The sequence below is a fragment of the Salmo trutta genome, chromosome 5, assembly GCF_901001165.1.
Source record: "Salmo trutta chromosome 5, fSalTru1.1, whole genome shotgun sequence".
NCBI lineage: Eukaryota > Metazoa > Chordata > Actinopteri > Salmoniformes > Salmonidae > Salmo > Salmo trutta.
Genome location: NC_042961.1, coordinates 3,739,582 through 3,759,581, shown reverse-complemented (window position 1 = coordinate 3,759,581; position 20,000 = coordinate 3,739,582). Strand labels below are relative to the sequence as shown.

Here is a 20,000-nt window from a genome sequence, read left to right as displayed (position 1 = left end):
GCTCCCTATTCCCTCTGAGACCTAGTGAAAAGAGGTGGAATATATAGGGATTAGGGTGCCATGTGGGACACAGCTGTGGTTATTACAGAGATACTACATGTTGTGGATTAGGGTGCCATGTGGGTAGGGTTGCACATTTTTTGAGAATATTCCGAGGTGGAAACTTGGATTGCTTGTTGTCAGGCTCAAAAAGCCTCAAATTTGCCTGGATGGACACCAATTTTTCAACCATTGTATTGGTCAGCCTGTTGCGTGCTTTGTTGTGTGCTTCCAAACAAGGACCAGTTGTGCTCTGAGGCGGCTGATGTTGGTGGGATTTGGAGGATGATGGAGACAACAGGGGAAAGAGCCTCAGATCCACAAAGTCCCTTCTACCAGGTGGCTGATGAGATATGTTAGCACGACTGCCATATTGCATCTACATCCTAAAGCCCTTCCTTGGAAGTGTACTTTGCCAGACTGCCAAGAACCTTGCCTTCAACCAGGCCAAGGTGGTGAGACATGGTAGTGATGACACCATAGGCCTTGTTGATCTCTGCACCAGACAGGATGCTTTTGCCAGCATACTTGGGGTCCAACATGTACACTGCGGTGTGTATGGGCTTCAGGCAGAAGTCTTCACGCTTTTTGATGTATTTCAGAACAGAATGTGGTGCTCTTATTCTACTCACTTTGCTTGGTGAGGTAGATTGTTGCTATAACTTGATGACCCTTCATATACCTAACATTTTCCTTGGCTCTCTTGCAGTGTATCTATTGTTTTCAGTGCCATGATGTCCTCGAGGAGCAGATTCAATGCATGAGCATCACAGTGTGATGTGAGGGTAGGACTCCTCCACTTTAGACCAAGCAGCCTTCATGTTCGCAGCATTGTCTGTCACCAGTGCAAATATCTTCTGTTGTCCAAGGTCATTGATGACTGCCTTCAGCTCATCTGCAATGTAGAGACCGGTGTGTCTGTTGTCCCTTGTGTCTGTGCTCTTGTAGAATACTGGTTGAGGGGTGGAGATGATATAGTTAATTATTCCTTGCCCACGAACAGTCAACCACCCATCAGAGATGATTGCAAAACAGTTTGCTTTCTCTATGATTTGCTTGACCTTCACTTGAACTCTGTTGAACTCTGCAACCAGCAAATGAGTAGATAAAGCATGTCTGGTTGGAGGGGTGTATGCTGGGTGAAGAACGTTGAGAAATCTCTTCCAATACACATTGCCTGTGAGCATTAGAGGTGAACCAGTTGCATACACAGCTCGAGCAAGACATTCATTAGCATTTCTCTGACTACGTTCCTCCATTGAGTCATCAAAACTTCTGATTCCAGGAGGACCATGAGCTGTTGCTATCGATAAGGTGTCTGATTCAACATTTTCACCTCGAATAGAAGTAGGAGGACCTTTGTCAGAGGTTGCTTGTTGTGAGCGCTGAGGGAACTTTATGCACTTGGCCAGATGATTCTGCATCTTTGTTGCATTCTTCACATATGATTTGGCACAGTATTTGCAAATGTACACAGCTTTTCCTTCTACATTAGCTGCAGTGAAATGTCTCCACACATCATATAGTGGCTTGGCATTTTCCTGGAAAGATCAGGGGAAAAAATGTAAAAAAAAGAAATAGTACAATTCCATGTACAGATAAATAGTTAAGCAGTTAGATTAAACAAGTCCTTTGTAAGATAAGATAAATGTTTAAAATGAAACATGTATGGAAACAGGTGAATTAATACTCCTCAGTTAGCAAGCTAAAACCCACATGGTAGAAAAAACTAACTTGCATAAATTGTTAACAAGTTAGAAATGATTTAAACACTTTGCTGTAGGCTACTATTTACTAGTTAACAAAATTAATGTATGTCATATAAAATGTATTCACCCCACCCAGTATTGTAATCAAAACTTACCAGAAAGCATGTAGTCCTTGGCTCAGACAGTGTAGTAGTGTGGACTCAATAGCATTTCATTAGTGTGCAAGACATTGAGAATCATCTGAACATGTGATGGAAGAGTGCACTGCACATGTGATGGAAAATGCACTGTGCATGCAGAGGGTTGCAATTCCATTGAATTGGGGATAGTTTAACCTAAATATGCCACAAGACCTAGAATTGCCTTGTGTATCCCACAAAAAAAAGGTTCACTGTTATAAGCAAACGTTTTTTGATGAATTTAAGCAAAATTCCCAGGCTTAACTTCCCATGGAAAATTTCCCGGAAAGTTTCCGACCCTTTTCAACCCTACATGTGGGACACAGCCTTGGTTATTACAGGGATACTACATGTTGTTCACAGAGAGACAGCATTTTCTGAAGGAGACACAGTTAGACTCAGAAGATTAACACAGGCTGTCAGATGTGATTGGGCTCAGCAATGTCATCGTGTGTGTGTGTGTGTGTGTGTGTTTTGTGGGGTGTCTGTATCTGGCATATGTGTTTGACTGTATATTTTCCCTTGTGGCCAAAGTTGGTAAGTGACATTTTTAGCTGACCTGAGGCCAGAAGCGCCACTGGAAGGCTGGCGAGCAGACAGACACACACACACACACACACACACACACACACACACACACACACACACACACAGACAGACACACACACAGGCACACACACACACACAGGCAGACAGACAGACACACACACACACACACACACACACACACACACACACACACACACACACACACACACACACACACACACACACACACACACACTGGTCTGGGCCTCTGTTTCGCCTCCCCGTCACCTTTGGCAGCAGTGGCAGTCTGTGCCCGGCCAGTCCATATGGCCATGCTTTGACAAATGACATGACCCTTAGGTTAAAGTCTGAAGGTCCATGAGTTTCCATTGTAACACGTTTCAGTCCCCTCTGTATGTAGTCTACAGCATGGAGGATATTAATACCTAACACTTCCCTTGTGACTGATGCCTTCAACAACATAACATCTCTCTTTTATCTTGTCTTTCTCTCACCTTTTCTCTTTCTTTCTCTCTTTCTCTCTCTTCTTTATTTCTCTCCCTCCTCTCTCCCTCCTGTCTCTCTCTCCCACCCTCCTCTCTTTCTCTCACTCTTCCTCCTCTCTCTCTCTCTCCCTACCTCCTCTCTTTCTCTCCCTCTTCCTCCTCTCTCTCTCCCTCCCTCCTCTCTCGCTCTCCCTCCCTCCTCTCTTTCTCTCCCTCTTCCTCCTCTCTCTCTCTCCCTCCCTCCTCTCTTTCTCTCCCTCTTCCTCCTCTCTCTCTCTCTCCCTCCCTCCTCTCTTTCTCTCCCTCTCCCTCCCTCCTCTCTTTCTCTCCCTCTTCCTCCTCTCTCTCTCCCTCCCTCCTCTCTTTCTCTCCCTCCCTCCTCTCTTTCTCTCCCTCCCTCCTCTCTCCCTCTTTCTCTCTCTGTCTCTCCTTCAGATTCTGCTGGGAATTTTCTTCATCCTGTTCGCTCTGCTGTTTGTTGTTGCTCTGTTCATTTCAAAGTAAGTAGACACATGTACACCTAACCTGCCATAAAAATGTAATGCAGAGTCACTCTTATTTACTACAACACATAAGTATTACTGTCTCTGGGTACAATAGTAATAGTTAGTATAGATAGTACAGGCCCACGTCACACAGACAGTGTTGTTACTGACTCATGAGTCACACAGACAGTGTTGTTACTAAGACTCATGAGTCACACAGACAGTGTTGTTACTAAGACTCATGAGTCACACAGACAGTGTTGTTACTAAGACTCATGAGTCACACAGACAGTGTTGTTACTAAGACTCATGAGTCACACAGACAGTGTTGTTACTAAGGCTCATGAGTCACACAGACAGTGTTGTTACTAAGACTCATGAGTCACACAGACAGTGTTGTTACTAAGACTCATGAGTCACACAGACAGTGTTGTTACTAAGACTCATGAGTCACACAGACAGTGTTGTTACTAAGGCTCATGAGTCACACAGACAGTGTTGTTACTAAGACTCATGAGTCACACAGACAGTGTTGTTACTAAGGCTCATGAGTAACACAGACCGTGTTGTTACTAAGACTCATGAGTCACACAGACAGTGTTGTTACTAAGACTCATGAGTCACACAGACAGTGTTGTTACTAAGACTCATGAGTCACACAGACAGTGTTGTTACTAAGACTCATGAGTCACACAGACAGTGTTGTTACTAAGACTCATGAGTCACACAGACAGTGTTGTTACTAAGACTCATGAGTAACACAGACAGTGTTGTTACTAAGACTCATGATTCAAACAGACGTCAACTGTAGTAATTGTAGTTGCAGGGTCCTGACAGTGTTGCAGGGTCTTAACAGTGTGATTGTAGTTAGTGCAGCCAGAGAAGTTGCAGGGTCCTGACAGTGTGATTGTAGTTAGTGCAGCCAGAGAAGTTGCAGGGTCTTGACAGTGTGATTGTAGTTAGTGCAGCCAGAGAAGTTGCAGGGTCTTGACAGTGTGATTGTAGTTAGTGCAGCCAGAGAAGTTGCAGTGTCCTGACAGTGTGATTGTAGTTAGTGCAGCCAGAGAAGTTGCAGGGTCTTGACAGTGTGATTGTAGTTAGTGCAGCCAGAGAAGTTGCAGGGTCCTGACAGTGTGATTGTAGTTAGTGCAGCCAGAGAAGTTGCAGGGTCTTGACAGTGTGATTGTAGTTAGTGCAGCCAGAGAGGTTGCAGGGTTTTGACAGTGTGATTGTAGTTAGTGCAGCCAGAGTAGTTGCAGGGTTTTGACAGTGTGATTGTAGTTAGTGCAGCCAGAGAGGTTGCAGGGTTTTGACAGTGTGATTGTAGTTAGTGCAGCCAGAGGGGTTTCAGTGTGCTGTCATATCTCATATCTGATAAAAGTTCACATGGATTTATGATGCATGGTTAAACTAATGTGAAATGCTTTGTGTCTGTTATAGTAACATGCTGTTAAACTAATGTTAAATGGTTTGTGTCTGTTACAGTAACATGCTGTTAAACTAATGTTAAATGGTTTGTGTCTGTTACAGTAACATGCTGTTAAACTAATGTTAAATGATTTGTGTCTGTTATAGTAACATGCTGTTAATGTTAAATGGTTTGTGTCTGTTATTGTAACGTGCTGTTAATGTTAAATGGTTTGTGTCTGTTATAGTAACATGCTGTTAAACTAATGTGAAATGGTTTGTGTCTGTTATAGTAACATGCTGTTAATGTTAAATGGTTTGTGTCTGTTATAGTAACGTGCTGTTAATGTTAAATGGTTTGTGTCTGTTATAGTAACATGCTGTTAATGTTAAATGGTTTGTGTCTGTTATAGTAACATGCTGTTAATGTTAAATGGTTTGTGTCTGTTATAGTAACGTGCTGTTAATGTTAAATGGTTTGTGTCTGTTATAGTAACATGCTGTTAATGTTAAATGGTTTGTGTCTGTTATAGTAACGTGCTGTTAATGTTAAATGGTTTGTGTCTGTTATAGTAACATGCTGTTAATGTTAAATGGTTTGTGTCTGTTATAGTAACATGCTGTTAAACTAATGTTAAATGGTTTGTGTCTGTTATAGTAACATGCTGTTAATGTTAAATGGTTTGTGTCTGTTATAGTAACATGCTGTTAATGTTAAATGGTTTGTGTCTGTTATAGTAACGTGCTGTTAATGTTAAATGTTTTGTGTCTGTTATAGTAACGTGCTGTTAATGTTAAATGGTTTGTGTCTGTTATAGTAACGTGCTGTTAATGTTAAATGGTTTGTGTCTGTTATAGTAACATGCTGTTAATGTTAAATGGTTTGTGTCTGTTATAGTAACATGCTGTTAAACTAATGTTAAATGATTTGTGTCTGTTATAGTAACATGCTGTTAATGTTAAATGGTTTGTGTCTGTTATAGTAACATGCTGTTAATGTTAAATGGTTTGTGTCTGTTATAGTAACATGCTGTTAATGTTAAATGGTTTGTGTCTGTTATAGTAACGTGCTGTTAAACTAATGTTAAATGGTGTGTCTGTTATAGTAACGTGCTGTTAAACTAATATTAAATGGTTTGTGTCTGTTATAGTAACGTGCTGTTAAACTAATGTTAAATGGTTTGTGTATGTTATAGTAACCTGCTGTTAAACTAATGTTAAATGGTTTGTGTCTGTTATAGTAACATGCTGTTAATGTTAAATGGTTTGTGTCTGTTATAGTAACATGCTGTTAATGTTAAATGGTTTGTGTCTGTTATAGTAACCTGCTGTTAAACTAATGTGAAATGGTTTGTGTCTGTTATAGTAACCTGCTGTTAAACTAATGTTAAATGGTTTGTGTCTGTTATAGTAACATGCTGTTAATGTTAAATGGTTTGTGTCTGTTATAGTAACCTGCTGTTAAACTAATGTGAAATGGTTTGTGTCTGTGAATGTACGCGCCTGTGAACAATCATTTCCTTGGAAGAGAACTAAACTAGTCTGTTCTGTTCTGCAGTTTGGACAAAGCTCTTCACTCTGCTGGCATCACTTCTGGCTTCATGGTGTTTGGCACCAACCTGACCAACCCTCTGAATGAACTCCTGCTGACTCTACAGCCTGTGAGTTCTGTTTGTGTGTGTGTGTAGATGAATGCACTTACTGTAAGTCGCTCTGAATAGGAACGTCTGCTAAATGACAAAACGTTTAAGTGTTTGTGTGTGTATATGCGTATGCCGTGTGTGTGCGCGCAGCCTGTGAGTATACTGAAGCCCCTCTTTCCTTAAAGTAGGATAATGTTCCATGCCGTTGGCCCCAGTAGGATAATGCTCTATGGCGTTAGCCTCAGTGGGATAATGTTCCATGCCGTTGGCCTCAGTGGGATAATGTTCCATGCCGTTGGCCTCAGTGGGATAATGTTCCATGCCGTTGGCCTCAGTGGGATAATGCTCCATGCCGTTGGCCTCAGTGGGATAATGTTCCATGTCGTTGGCCTCAGTGGGATAATGCTCCATGTCGTTGGCCCCAGTGGGATAATGTTCCATGTCGTTGGCCTCAGTGGGATAATGTTCCATGCCGTTGGCCTCAGTGGGATAATGTTCCATGTCGTTGTCCTCAGTGGGATAATGCTCCATGCCGTTGGCCTCAGTGGGATAATGTTCCATGCCGTTGGCCTCAGTGGGATAATGTTCCATGCCGTTGGCCTCAGTGGGATAATGTTCCATGCCGTTGGCCTCAGTGGGATAATGTTCCATGCCGTTGGCCTCAGTGGGATAATGTTCCATGTCGTTGGCCTCAGTGGGATAATGTTCCATGTCGTTGGCCTCAGTGGGATAATGTTCCATGCCGTTGGCCTCAGTGGGATAATGTTCCATGTCGTTGTCCTCAGTGGGATAATGCTCCATGTCGTTAGAACAATGAATTATATTACTAAAACAGTAAAGGTCACAAGGGGTCAAGCAGTATCTTTTACCATAATAATACATTATTAAGTACATGCCATTTTCCAGTCATTTTCCATTACTTTTAGATCTTACTTTATCAGAAGTGTGGAATGGTAAGTGGCTCGGTAGAGATTTAAATGAGTAGTTCAATGTATTTTACTTTAACTTGATGTTAGTAGTGGAATGGTAAGTGTTCCGGTGTCTTGGAAAATAATCGTTCCATAGCCACCCTACGTCATCGTTCTCAAATCAGCTAATTAGATCACGTATTAGTGAGAGTATGGGTCCCAAATAGCACTCCATTCCCTGTATAGTGCACTACCTTTGACAAGATCCCTATGGGCCCTGGTTAAAAGTAGTGCGCTATATATGGAATAGGGTGCCATTTGGGACATTACCAGAGAGAAGTCCTGGCCATTGATTTCTGCAATTAGAGTAGGATATTTTAATTAAAATATATTATTCCTTCGGGACCCATAGTGAAGGAGAATAATCACCACCACATTACTGGCGTATTCATAATGTCTTCTCTGTGATGTGAATGACCAAAACCCTGGGCTGCTAATCCCTACATAGTGCACTACTTTTGAGAGATAGAGGGAGAGAGAGTTGTTGACATATATAGAACTTAGGCTGCTATATGAGATCATCCAGCCCCTGATTGGCTTGTAGGAGGATCTGATGATAAGAATTGTAAAGGTCACAGTGTATCCTACTATTTAAAATGCATGTCAAGCCCAGTAGGAGTTATGAGTGTAAAGCTGCCAAAGTGCCGGGCATTAACATTTCCTCCACAGTGACGTGCAGCCAAGCAACTTATTGGACAGTCATTTTCAGTGAGCATGACTTTCAAAGAGTTTTCCACCCACAAAACTTTTAAATGTATTATTATTTTTTGAACGACCCACTGAAGCAAACACACACCTAGACACACACACACACACACACACAAACACACACACACACACACACACACGCACACACACACACACACCTACAGTGTTTCTCAATATGCATACTACCATGCTCTATACTGCCATGCTCTATACTACCATGCTCTATACTACCATGCTCTATACTACCATGCTCTATACTACCATGCTCCGACTGCATTCGCTGAGGACGTTCCTGTGAGGGCGAGAGTGTGGAGAACACATGAAACATTCAATTTGAGGAGCACTCCCCTTACTGTATTACCTCACGCTGAGCAGCACTCCCCTTACTGTATTACCTCACGCTGAGCAGCACTCCCCTTACTGTATTACCTCACGCTGAGCAGCACTCCACCTACTGTATTACCTCACGCTGAGCAGCACTCCACCTACTGTATTACCTCACGCTGAGCAGCACTCCCCTTACTGTATTACCTCACGCTGAGCAGCACTCCCCTTACTGTATTACCTCACGCTGAGCAGCACTCCCCTTACTGTATTACCTCACGCTGAGCAGCACTCCCCTTACTGTATTACCTCACGCTGAGCAGCACTCCCCTTACTGTATTACCTCACGCTGAGCAGCACTCTCCCTACTGTATTACCTCACGCTGAGCAGCACTACCCCTACTGTATTACCTCACGCTGAGCAGCACTCTCCCTTACTGTATTACCTCACGCTGAGCAGCACTCCCCCTACTGTATTACCTCACGCTGGGCAGTACTCCACCTACTGTATTACCTCACGCTGAGCAGCACTCCACCTACTGTATTACCTCACGCTGAGCAGCACTCCCCTTACTGTATTACCTCACGCTGAGCAGCACTCCCCCTACTGTATTACCTCACGCTGAGCAGCACTCCCCATACTGTATTACCTCACACTGAGCAGCACTCCACCTACTGTATTACCTCACGCTGAGCAGCACTCCCCCTACTGTATTACCTCACGCTGAGCAGCACTCCCCTTACTGTATTACCTCACGCTGAGCAGCACTCCCCTTACTGTATTACCTCACGCTGAGCAGCACTCCCCTTACTGTATTACCTCACGCTGAGCAGCACTCCCCTTACTGTATTACCTCACGCTGAGCAGCACTCCACCTACTGTATTACCTCACGCTGAGCAGCACTCTCCCTACTGTATTACCTCACGCTGAGCAGCACTCCACCTACTGTATTACCTCACGCTGAGCAGCACTCCCCCTACTGTATTACCTCATGCTGAGCAGCACTCCACCTACTGTATTACCTCATGCTGAGCAGCACTCCCCTTACTGTATTACCTCACGCTGAGCAGCACTCCCTCCAACGGTATTACCTCACGCTGAGCAGCACTCCACCTACTGTATTACCTCACGCTGAGCAGCACTCCACCTACTGTATTACCTCACGCTGAGCAGCACTCCACCTACTGTATTACCTCACGCTGAGCAGCACTCCACCTACTGTATTACCTCACGCTGAGCAGCACTCCCCCTACTGTATTACCTCATGCTGTGCAGCACTCCCCCTACTGTATTACCTCATGCTGAGCAGCACTCTCCCTACTGTATTACCTCATGCTGAGCAGCACTCCCCCTACTGTATTACCTCATGCTGAGCAGCACTCTCCCTACTGTATTACCTCACGCTGAGCAGCACTCCACCTACTGTATTACCTCACGCTGAGCAGCACTCTCCCTACTGTATTACCTCACGCTGAGCAGCACTCCACCTACTGTATTACCTCACGCTGAGCAGCACTCCCCCTACTGTATTACCTCATGCTGAGCAGCACTCCACCTACTGTATTACCTCACGCTGAGCAGCACTCCCCCTACTGTATTACCTCATGCTGAGCAGCACTCCACCTACTGTATTACCTCACGCTGAGCAGCACTCCACCTACTGTATTACCTCACGCTGAGCAGCACTCCCCTTACTGTATTACCTCACACTGAGCAGCACTCCCCTTACTGTATTACCTCACGCTGAGCAGCACTCCCCCTACTGTATTACCTCACGCTGAGCAGCACTCCCCTTACTGTATTACCTCACGCTGAGCAGCACTCCCCCTACTGTATTACCTCACGCTGAGCAGCACTCCCCTTACTGTATTACCTCACGTTGAGCAGCACTCCCCCTACTGTATTACCTCACGCTGAGCAGCACTCCCCTTACTGTATTACCTCACGCTGAGCAGCACTCCCCCTAGTGTATTACCTCACGCTGAGCAGCACTCTCCCTACTGTATTACCTCACGTTGAGCAGCACTCCCCCTACTGTATTACCTCACGCTGAGCAGCACTCCCCTTACTGTATTACCTCACGCTGAGCAGCACTCCCCCTACTGTATTACCTCACGCTGAGCAGCACTCCCCCTACTGTATTACCTCACGCTGAGCAGCACTCCTCTTACTGTATTACCTCACGCTGAGCAGCACTCCCCTTACTGTATTTCCTCACGCCGAGCAGCACTCCCCCTACTGTATTATCTCACGCTGAGCAGCACTCCCCTTACTGTATTACCTCACGCTGAGCAGCACTCCCCCTACTGTATTACCTCACGCTGAGCATCACTCCCCCGACTGTATTACCTCACGCCGAGCAGCACTCCCCTTACTGTATTACCTCACGCCGAGCAGCACTCCCCCTACTGTATTATCTCATGCTGAGCAGCACTCCCCTTACTGTATTACCTCACGCTGAGCAGCACTCCCCCTACTGTATTATCTCATGCTGAGCAGCACTCCCCTTACTGTATTACCTCACACTGAGCAGCACTCCCCTTACTGTATTACCTCACGCTGAGCAGCACTCCACCTACTGTATTACCTCACGCTGAGCAGCACTCCACCTACTGTATTACCTCACGCTGAGCAGCACTCCCCCTACTGTATTACCTCATGCTGTGCAGCACTCCACCTACTGTATTACCTCACGCTGAGCAGCACTCCCCCTACTGTATTACCTCACGCTGAGCAGCACTCCCCTTACTGTATTACCTCACGCTGAGCAGCACTCCACCTACTGTATTACCTCACGCTGAGCAGCACTCTCCCTACTGTATTACCTCACGCTGAGCAGCACTCCACCTACTGTATTACCTCACGCTGAGCAGCACTACCCCTACTGTATTACCTCATGCTGAGCAGCACTCCACCTACTGTATTACCTCATGCTGAGCAGCACTCCACCTACTGTATTACCTCACGCTGAGCAGCACTCCACCTACTGTATTACATCACGCTGAGCAGCACTCCCCCTACTGTATTACCTCACGCTGAGCAGCACTCCCCTTACTCTATTACCTCACGCTGAGCAGCACTTCCCCTACTGTATTATCTCATGCTGAGCAGCACTCCCCATACTGTATTACCTCACTCTGAGCAGCACTCCCCTTACTGTATTACCTCACACTGAGCAGCACTCCCCTTACTGTATTACCTCACGCTGAGCAGCACTCCCGTTACTGTATTACCTCACACTGAGCAGCACTCCCCTTACTGTATTACCTCACGCTGAGCAGCACTACCCCTACTGTATTACCTCACGCTGAGCAGCACTCCCCTTACTGTATTACCTCATGCTGAGCAGCACTCCCCCTACTGTATTACCTCACGCTGAGCAGCACTACCCCTACTGTATTACCTCACGCCAAGCAGCACTCCCCCTACTGTATTACCTCACGCTGAGCAGCACTCCCCTTACTGTATTACCTCACGCCGAGCAGCACTCCCCCTACTGTATTTCCTCACGCCGAGCAGCACTCCCCCTACTGTATTACCTCACGCTGAGCAGCACTCCCCCTACTGTATTACCTCACGCTGAGCAGCACTCCCCCTACTGTTTTACCTCACGCTGAGCAGCACTCCCCCTACTGTTTTACCTCACGCTGAGCAGCACTCCCCTTACTGTATTACCTCACGCTGAGCAGCACTCCCCTTACTGTATTACCTCACGCTGAGCAGCACTCCCCTTACTGTATTACCACACGCCGAGCAGCACTCCCCCTACTGTATTACAGCAGACTACTGCTAGGACAGAGTATTACAGTATAGCAGACTACTGCCAGGACAGAGTGTTACAGTATAGCAGACTACTACCAGGACAGAGTGTTACAGTATAGCAGACTACTACCAGGACAGAGTATTACAGTATAGCAGACTACTGCCAGGACAGAGTGTTACAGTATAGCAGACTACTATCAGGATAGAGTGTTACAGTATAGCAGACTACTACCAGGACAGAGTGTTACAGTATAGCAGACTACTACCAGGACAGTGTTACAGTATAGCAGACTACTGCCAAGACAGAGTATTACAGTATAGCAGAATACTGCTAGGACAGAGTGTTACAGTATAGCAGACTACTGCCAGGACATAGTATTACAGTATAGCAGACTACTGCCAGGACATAGTATTACAGTATAGCAGACTACTGCCAGGACAGAGTATTACAGTATAGCAGACTACTGCCAGGACAGAGTATTACAGTATAGCAGACTACTGCTCGGACAGAGTGTTACAGTATAGCAGACTACTGCCAGGACAGAGTATTACAGTATAGCAGACTACTGCTAGGACAGAGTGTTACAGTATAGCAGACTACTGCCAGGACAGAGTATTACAGTATAGCAGACTACTGCTAGGACAGAGTGTTACAGTATATCAGACTACTGCCAGGACATAGTATTACAGTATAGCAGACTACTGCCAGGACAGAGTATTACAGTATAGCAGACTACTGCTTGTACAGAGTGTTACAGTATAGCAGACTACTGCTAGGACAGAGTGTTACAGTATAGCAGACTACTGCTAGGACAGAGTGTTACAGTATAGCAGACTACTACCAGGACAGAGTGTTACAGTATAGCAGACTACTACCAGGACAGAGTGTTACAGTATAGCAGACTACTGCTAGGACAGAGTGTTACAGTATAGCAGCCTACTGCCAGGACAGAGTGTTACAGTTTAGCAGACTACTACCAGGACAGAGTGTTACAGTATAGCAGACTACTGCTAGGACAGAGTGTTACAGTATAGCAGACTACTGCTAGGACAGAGTGTTACAGTATAGCAGACTACTACCAGGACAGAGTATTACAGTATAGCAGACTACTGCCAGGACAGAGTGTTACAGTATAGCAGACTACTACCAGGACAGAGTGTTACAGTATAGCAGACTACTACCAGGACAGTGTTACAGTATAGCAGACTTCTGCCAGGACAGAGTATTACAGTATAGCAGACTACTGCCAGGACATAGTATTACAGTATAGCAGACTACTGCCAGGACATAGTATTACAGTATAGCAGACTACTGCCAGGACAGAGTATTACAGTATAGCAGACTACTGCCAGGACAGAGTATTACAGTATAGCAGACTACTGCTCGGACAGAGTGTTACAGTATAGCAGACTACTGCTCGGACAGAGTGTTACAGTATAGCAGACTACTGCCAGGACAGAGTATTACAGTATAGCAGACTACTGCTAGGACAGAGTGTTACAGTATAGCAGACTACTGCCAGGACAGAGTATTACAGTATAGCAGACTACTGCTAGGACAGAGTGTTACAGTATATCAGACTACTGCCAAGACAGAGTATTACAGTATAGCAGAATACTGCTAGGACAGAGTGTTACAGTATAGCAGACTACTGCCAGGACAGAGTATTACAGTATAGCAGACTACTGCTCGGACAGAGTGTTACAGTATAGCAGACTACTGCCAGGACAGAGTATTACAGTATAGCAGACTACTGCTAGGACAGAGTGTTACAGTATAGCAGACTACTGCCAGGACAGAGTATTACAGTATAGCAGACTACTGCTAGGACAGAGTGTTACAGTATATCAGACTACTGCCAGGACATAGTATTACAGTATAGCAGACTACTGCCAGGACAGAGTATTACAGTATAGCAGACTGCTGCTTGTACAGAGTGTTACAGTATAGCAAACTACTGCTAGGACAGAGTGTTACAGTATAGCAGACTACTGCTAGGACAGAGTGTTACAGTATAGCAGACTACTGCTAGGACAGAGTGTTACAGTATAGCAGACTACTACCAGGACAGAGTATTACAGTATAGCAGACTACTGCCAGGACAGAGTGTTACAGTATAGCAGACTACTACCAGGATAGAGTGTTACAGTATAGCAGACTACTACCAGGACAGAGTGTTACAGTATAGCAGACTACTACCAGGACAGTGTTACAGTATAGCAGACTTCTGCCAGGACAGAGTATTACAGTATAGCAGACTACTGCCAGGACAGAGTATTACAGTATAGCAGACTACTGCTAGGACAGAGTGTTACAGTTTAGCAGACTACTGCTAGGACAGAGTGTTACAGTATAGCAGCCTACTGCCAGGACAGAGTGTTACAGTATAGCAGACTACTACCAGGACAGAGTGTTACAATGTAGCACACTACTGCTAGGACAGAGTGTTACAGTATAGCAGACTACTGCTAGGACAGAGTGTTACAGTATAGCAGACTACTGCTAGGACAGAGTATTACAGTATAGCAGACTACTGCTAGGACAGAGTGTTAAAGTATAGCAGCCTACTGCCAGGACAGAGTGTTACAGTATAGCAGACTACTACCAGGACAGAGTGTTACAATATAGCAGACTACTGCTAGGACAGAGTGTTACAGTATAGCAGACTACTGCTAGGACAGAGTGTTACAGTATAGCAGACTACTACCAGGACAGAGTATTACAGTATAGCAGACTACTGCCAGGACAGAGTGTTACAGTATAGCAGACTACTATCAGGATAGAGTGTTACAGTATAGCAGACTACTACCAGGACAGAGTGTTACAGTATAGCAGACTACTACCAGGACAGTGTTACAGTATAGCAGACTACTATCAGGATAGAGTGTTACAGTATAGCAGACTACTACCAGGACAGAGTGTTACAGTATAGCAGACTACTGCCAGGACATAGTATTACAGTATAGCAGACTACTGCCAGGACAGAGTATTACAGTATAGCAGACTGCTGCTTGTACAGAGTGTTACAGTATAGCTAACTACTGCTAGGACAGAGTGTTACAGTATAGCAGACTACTGCTAGGACAGAGTGTTACAGTATAGCAGACTACTACCAGGACAGAGTGTTACAGTATAGCAGACTACTACCAGGACAGAGTGTTACAGTATAGCAGACTACTGCTAGGACAGAGTGTTACAGTATAGCAGCCTACTGCCAGGACAGAGTGTTACAGTTTAGCAGACTACTACCAGGACAGAGTGTTACAGTATAGCAGACTACTGCTAGGACAGAGTGTTACAGTATAGCAGACTACTGCTAGGACAGAGTGTTACAGTATAGCAGACTACTACCAGGACAGAGTATTACAGTATAGCAGACTACTGCCAGGACAGAGTGTTACAGTATAGCAGACTACTACCAGGATAGAGTGTTACAGTATAGCAGACTACTACCAGGACAGAGTGTTACAGTATAGCAGACTACTACCAGGACAGTGTTACAGTATAGCAGACTTCTGCCAGGACAGAGTATTACAGTATAGCAGACTACTGCCAGGACAGAGTATTACAGTATAGCAGACTACTGCTAGGACAGAGTGTTACAGTTTAGCAGACTACTGCTAGGACAGAGTGTTACAGTATAGCAGCCTACTGCCAGGACAGAGTGTTACAGTATAGCAGACTACTACCAGGACAGAGTGTTACAATATAGCACACTACTGCTAGGACAGAGTGTTACAGTATAGCAGACTACTGCTAGGACAGAGTGTTACAGTATAGCAGACTACTGCTAGGACAGAGTATTACAGTATAGCAAACTACTGCTAGGACAGAGTGTTAAAGTATAGCAGCCTACTGCCAGGACAGAGTGTTACAGTATAGCAGACTACTACCAGGACAGAGTGTTACAATATAGCAGACTACTGCTAGGACAGAGTGTTACAGTATAGCAGACTACTGCTAGGACAGAGTGTTACAGTATAGCAGACTACTACTAGGACAGAGTATTACAGTATAGCAGACTACTGCCAGGACAGAGTGTTACAGTATAGCAGACTACTGCTAGGACAGAGTGTTACAGTATAGCAGACTACTGCTAGGACAGAGTGTTACAGTATAGCAGACTACTGCCAGGACAGAGTGTTACAGTATAGCAGACTACTGCTAGGACAGAGTGTTACAGTATAGCAGACTACTGCTAGGACAGAGTATTACAGTATAGCAGACTACTGCTAGGACAGAGTGTTACAGTATAGCAGACTACTGCCAGGACAGAGTGTTACAGTATAGCAGACTACTGCTAGGACAGAGTATTACAGTATAGCAGACTACTGCTAGGACAGAGTGTTACAGTATAGCAGACTACTGCCAGGACAGAGTGTTACAGTATAGCAGACTACTGCTAGGACAGAGTGTTACAGTATAGCAGACTACTGCTAGGACAGTGTTACAGTATAGCAGACTACTGCTAGGACAGAGTATTACAGTATAGCAAACTACTGCTAGGACAGAGTGTTAAAGTAAAGCAGCCTACTGCCAGGACAGAGTGTTACAGTATAGCAGACTACTACCAGGACAGAGTGTTACAATATAGCAGACTACTGCTAGGACAGAGTGTTACAGTATAGCAGACTACTGCTAGGACAGAGTGTTACAGTATAGCAGACTACTACTAGGACAGAGTATTACAGTATAGCAGACTACTGCCAGGACAGAGTGTTACAGTATAGCAGACTACTGCTAGGACAGAGTGTTACAGTATAGCAGACTACTGCTAGGACAGAGTGTTACAGTATAGCAGACTACTGCCAGGACAGAGTGTTACAGTATAGCAGACTACTGCTAGGACAGAGTGTTACAGTATAGCAGACTACTGCTAGGACAGAGTATTACAGTATAGCAGACTACTGCTAGGACAGAGTGTTACAGTATAGCAGACTACTGCCAGGACAGAGTGTTACAGTATAGCAGACTACTGCTAGGACAGAGTATTACAGTATAGCAGACTACTGCTAGGACAGAGTGTTACAGTATAGCAGACTACTGCCAGGACAGAGTGTTACAGTATAGCAGACTACTGCTAGGACAGAGTGTTACAGTATAGCAGACTACTGCTAGGACAGAGTGTTACAGTATAGCAGACTACTGCTAGGACAGAGTATTACAGTATAGCAGACTACTGCTAGGACAGAGTGTTACAGTATAGCAGACTACTGCTAGGACAGAGTGTTACAGTATAGCAGACTACTGCCAGGACAGAGTGTTACAGTATAGCAGACTACTGCTAGGACAGAGTGTTACAGTATAGCAGACTACTACTAGGACAGAGTATTACAGTGTAGCAGACTACTGCCAGGACAGAGTGTTACAGTATAGCAGACTACTGCTAGGACAGAGTGTTACAGTATAGCAGACTACTGCTAGGACAGAGTGTTACAGTATAGCAGACTACTGCCAGGACAGAGTGTTACAGTATAGCAGACTACTGCTAGGACAGAGTGTTACAGTATAGCAGACTACTGCTAGGACAGAGTATTACAGTATAGCAGACTACTGCTAGGACAGAGTGTTACAGTATAGCAGACTACTGCCAGGACAGAGTGTTACAGTATAGCAGACTACTGCTAGGACAGAGTATTACAGTATAGCAGACTACTGCTAGGACAGAGTGTTACAGTATAGCAGACTACTGCCAGGACAGAGTGTTACAGTATAGCAGACTACTGCTAGGACAGAGTGTTACAGTATAGCAGACTACTGCTAGGACAGAGTGTTACAGTATAGCAGACTACTGCTAGGACAGAGTATTACAGTATAGCAAACTACTGCTAGGACAGAGTGTTAAAGTATAGCAGCCTACTGCCAGGACAGAGTGTTACAGTATAGCAGACTACTACCAGGACAGAGTGTTACAATATAGCAGACTACTGCTAGGACAGAGTGTTACAGTATAGCAGACTACTGCTAGGACAGAGTGTTACAGTATAGCAGCCTACTGCCAGGACAGAGTGTTACAGTATAGCAGACTACTACCAGGACAGAGTGTTACAATATAGCACACTACTGCTAGGACAGAGTGTTACAGTATAGCAGACTACTGCTAGGACAGAGTGTTACAGTATAGCAGACTACTGCTAGGACAGAGTATTACAGTATAGCAAACTACTGCTAGGACAGAGTGTTAAAGTATAGCAGCCTACTGCCAGGACAGAGTGTTACAGTATAGCAGACTACTACCAGGACAGAGTGTTACAATATAGCAGACTACTGCTAGGACAGAGTGTTACAGTATAGCAGACTACTGCTAGGACAGAGTGTTACAGTATAGCAGACTACTACTAGGACAGAGTATTACAGTATAGCAGACTACTGCCAGGACAGAGTGTTACAGTATAGCAGACTACTGCTAGGACAGATTGTTACAGTATAGCAGACTACTGCTAGGACAGAGTGTTACAGTATAGCAGACTACTGCCAGGACAGAGTGTTACAGTATAGCAGACTACTGCTAGGACAGAGTGTTACAGTATAGCAGACTACTGCTAGGACAGAGTATTACAGTATAGCAGACTACTGCTAGGACAGAGTGTTACAGTATAGCAGACTACTGCCAGGACAGAGTGTTACAGTATAGCAGACTACTGCTAGGACAGAGTATTACAGTATAGCAGACTACTGCTAGGACAGAGTGTTACAGTATAGCAGACTACTGCCAGGACAGAGTGTTACAGTATAGCAGACTACTGCTAGGACAGAGTGTTACAGTATAGCAGACTACTGCTAGGACAGAGTGTTACAGTATAGCAGACTACTGCTAGGACAGAGTATTACAGTATAGCAAACTACTGCTAGGACAGAGTCTTAAAGTATAGCAGCCTACTGCCAGGACAGAGTGTTACAGTATAGCAGACTACTACCAGGACAGAGTGTTACAATATAGCAGACTACTGCTAGGACAGAGTGTTACAGTATAGCAGACTACTGCTAGGACAGAGTGTTACAGTATAGCAGACTACTACTAGGACAGAGTATTACAGTATAGCAGACTACTGCCAGGACAGAGTGTTACAGTATAGCAGACTACTGCTAGGACAGAGTGTTACAGTATAGCAGACTACTGCTAGGACAGAGTGTTACAGTATAGCAGACTACTGCCAGGACAGAGTGTTACAGTATAGCAGACTACTGCTAGGACAGAGTGTTACAGTATAGCAGACTACTGCTAGGACAGAGTATTACAGTATAGCAGACTACTGCTAGGACAGAGTGTTACAGTATAGCAGACTACTGCCAGGACAGAGTGTTACAGTATAGCAGACTACTGCTAGGACAGAGTATTACAGTATAGCAGACTACTGCTAGGACAGAGTGTTACAGTATAGCAGACTACTGCTAGGACAGAGTGTTACAGTATAGCAGACTACTGCTAGGACAGAGTGTTACAGTATAGCAGACTACTGCTAGGACAGAGTGTTACAGTATAGCAGACTACTGCTAGGACAGAGTATTACAGTATAGCAGACTACTGCTAGGACAGAGTGTTACAGTATAGCAGACTACTGCTAGGACAGAGTGTTACAGTATAGCAGACTACTGCCAGGACAGAGTGTTACAGTATAGCAGACTACTGCTAGGACAGAGTGTTACAGTATAGCAGACTACTACTAGGACAGAGTATTACAGTATAGCAGACTACTGCCAGGACAGAGTGTTACAGTATAGCAGACTACTGCTAGGAC

The 20,000-nt window shown here is 44.8% G+C and overlaps 1 protein-coding gene across 1 annotated transcript in view; it reads left to right on the top strand.

Moving 5' to 3' along the window:
• Window positions 1-20,000, top strand: part of LOC115193525 (probable lysosomal cobalamin transporter) — a 199,906-nt gene that overhangs the window by 115,430 nt on the left and 64,476 nt on the right. The window contains exons 11-12 of the mRNA XM_029752229.1: window positions 3,397-3,461; window positions 6,412-6,514. Of these exons, the coding sequence (XP_029608089.1) occupies window positions 3,397-3,461; window positions 6,412-6,514 (168 nt within the window). The remainder of the gene's footprint in view (window positions 1-3,396; window positions 3,462-6,411; window positions 6,515-20,000) is intronic.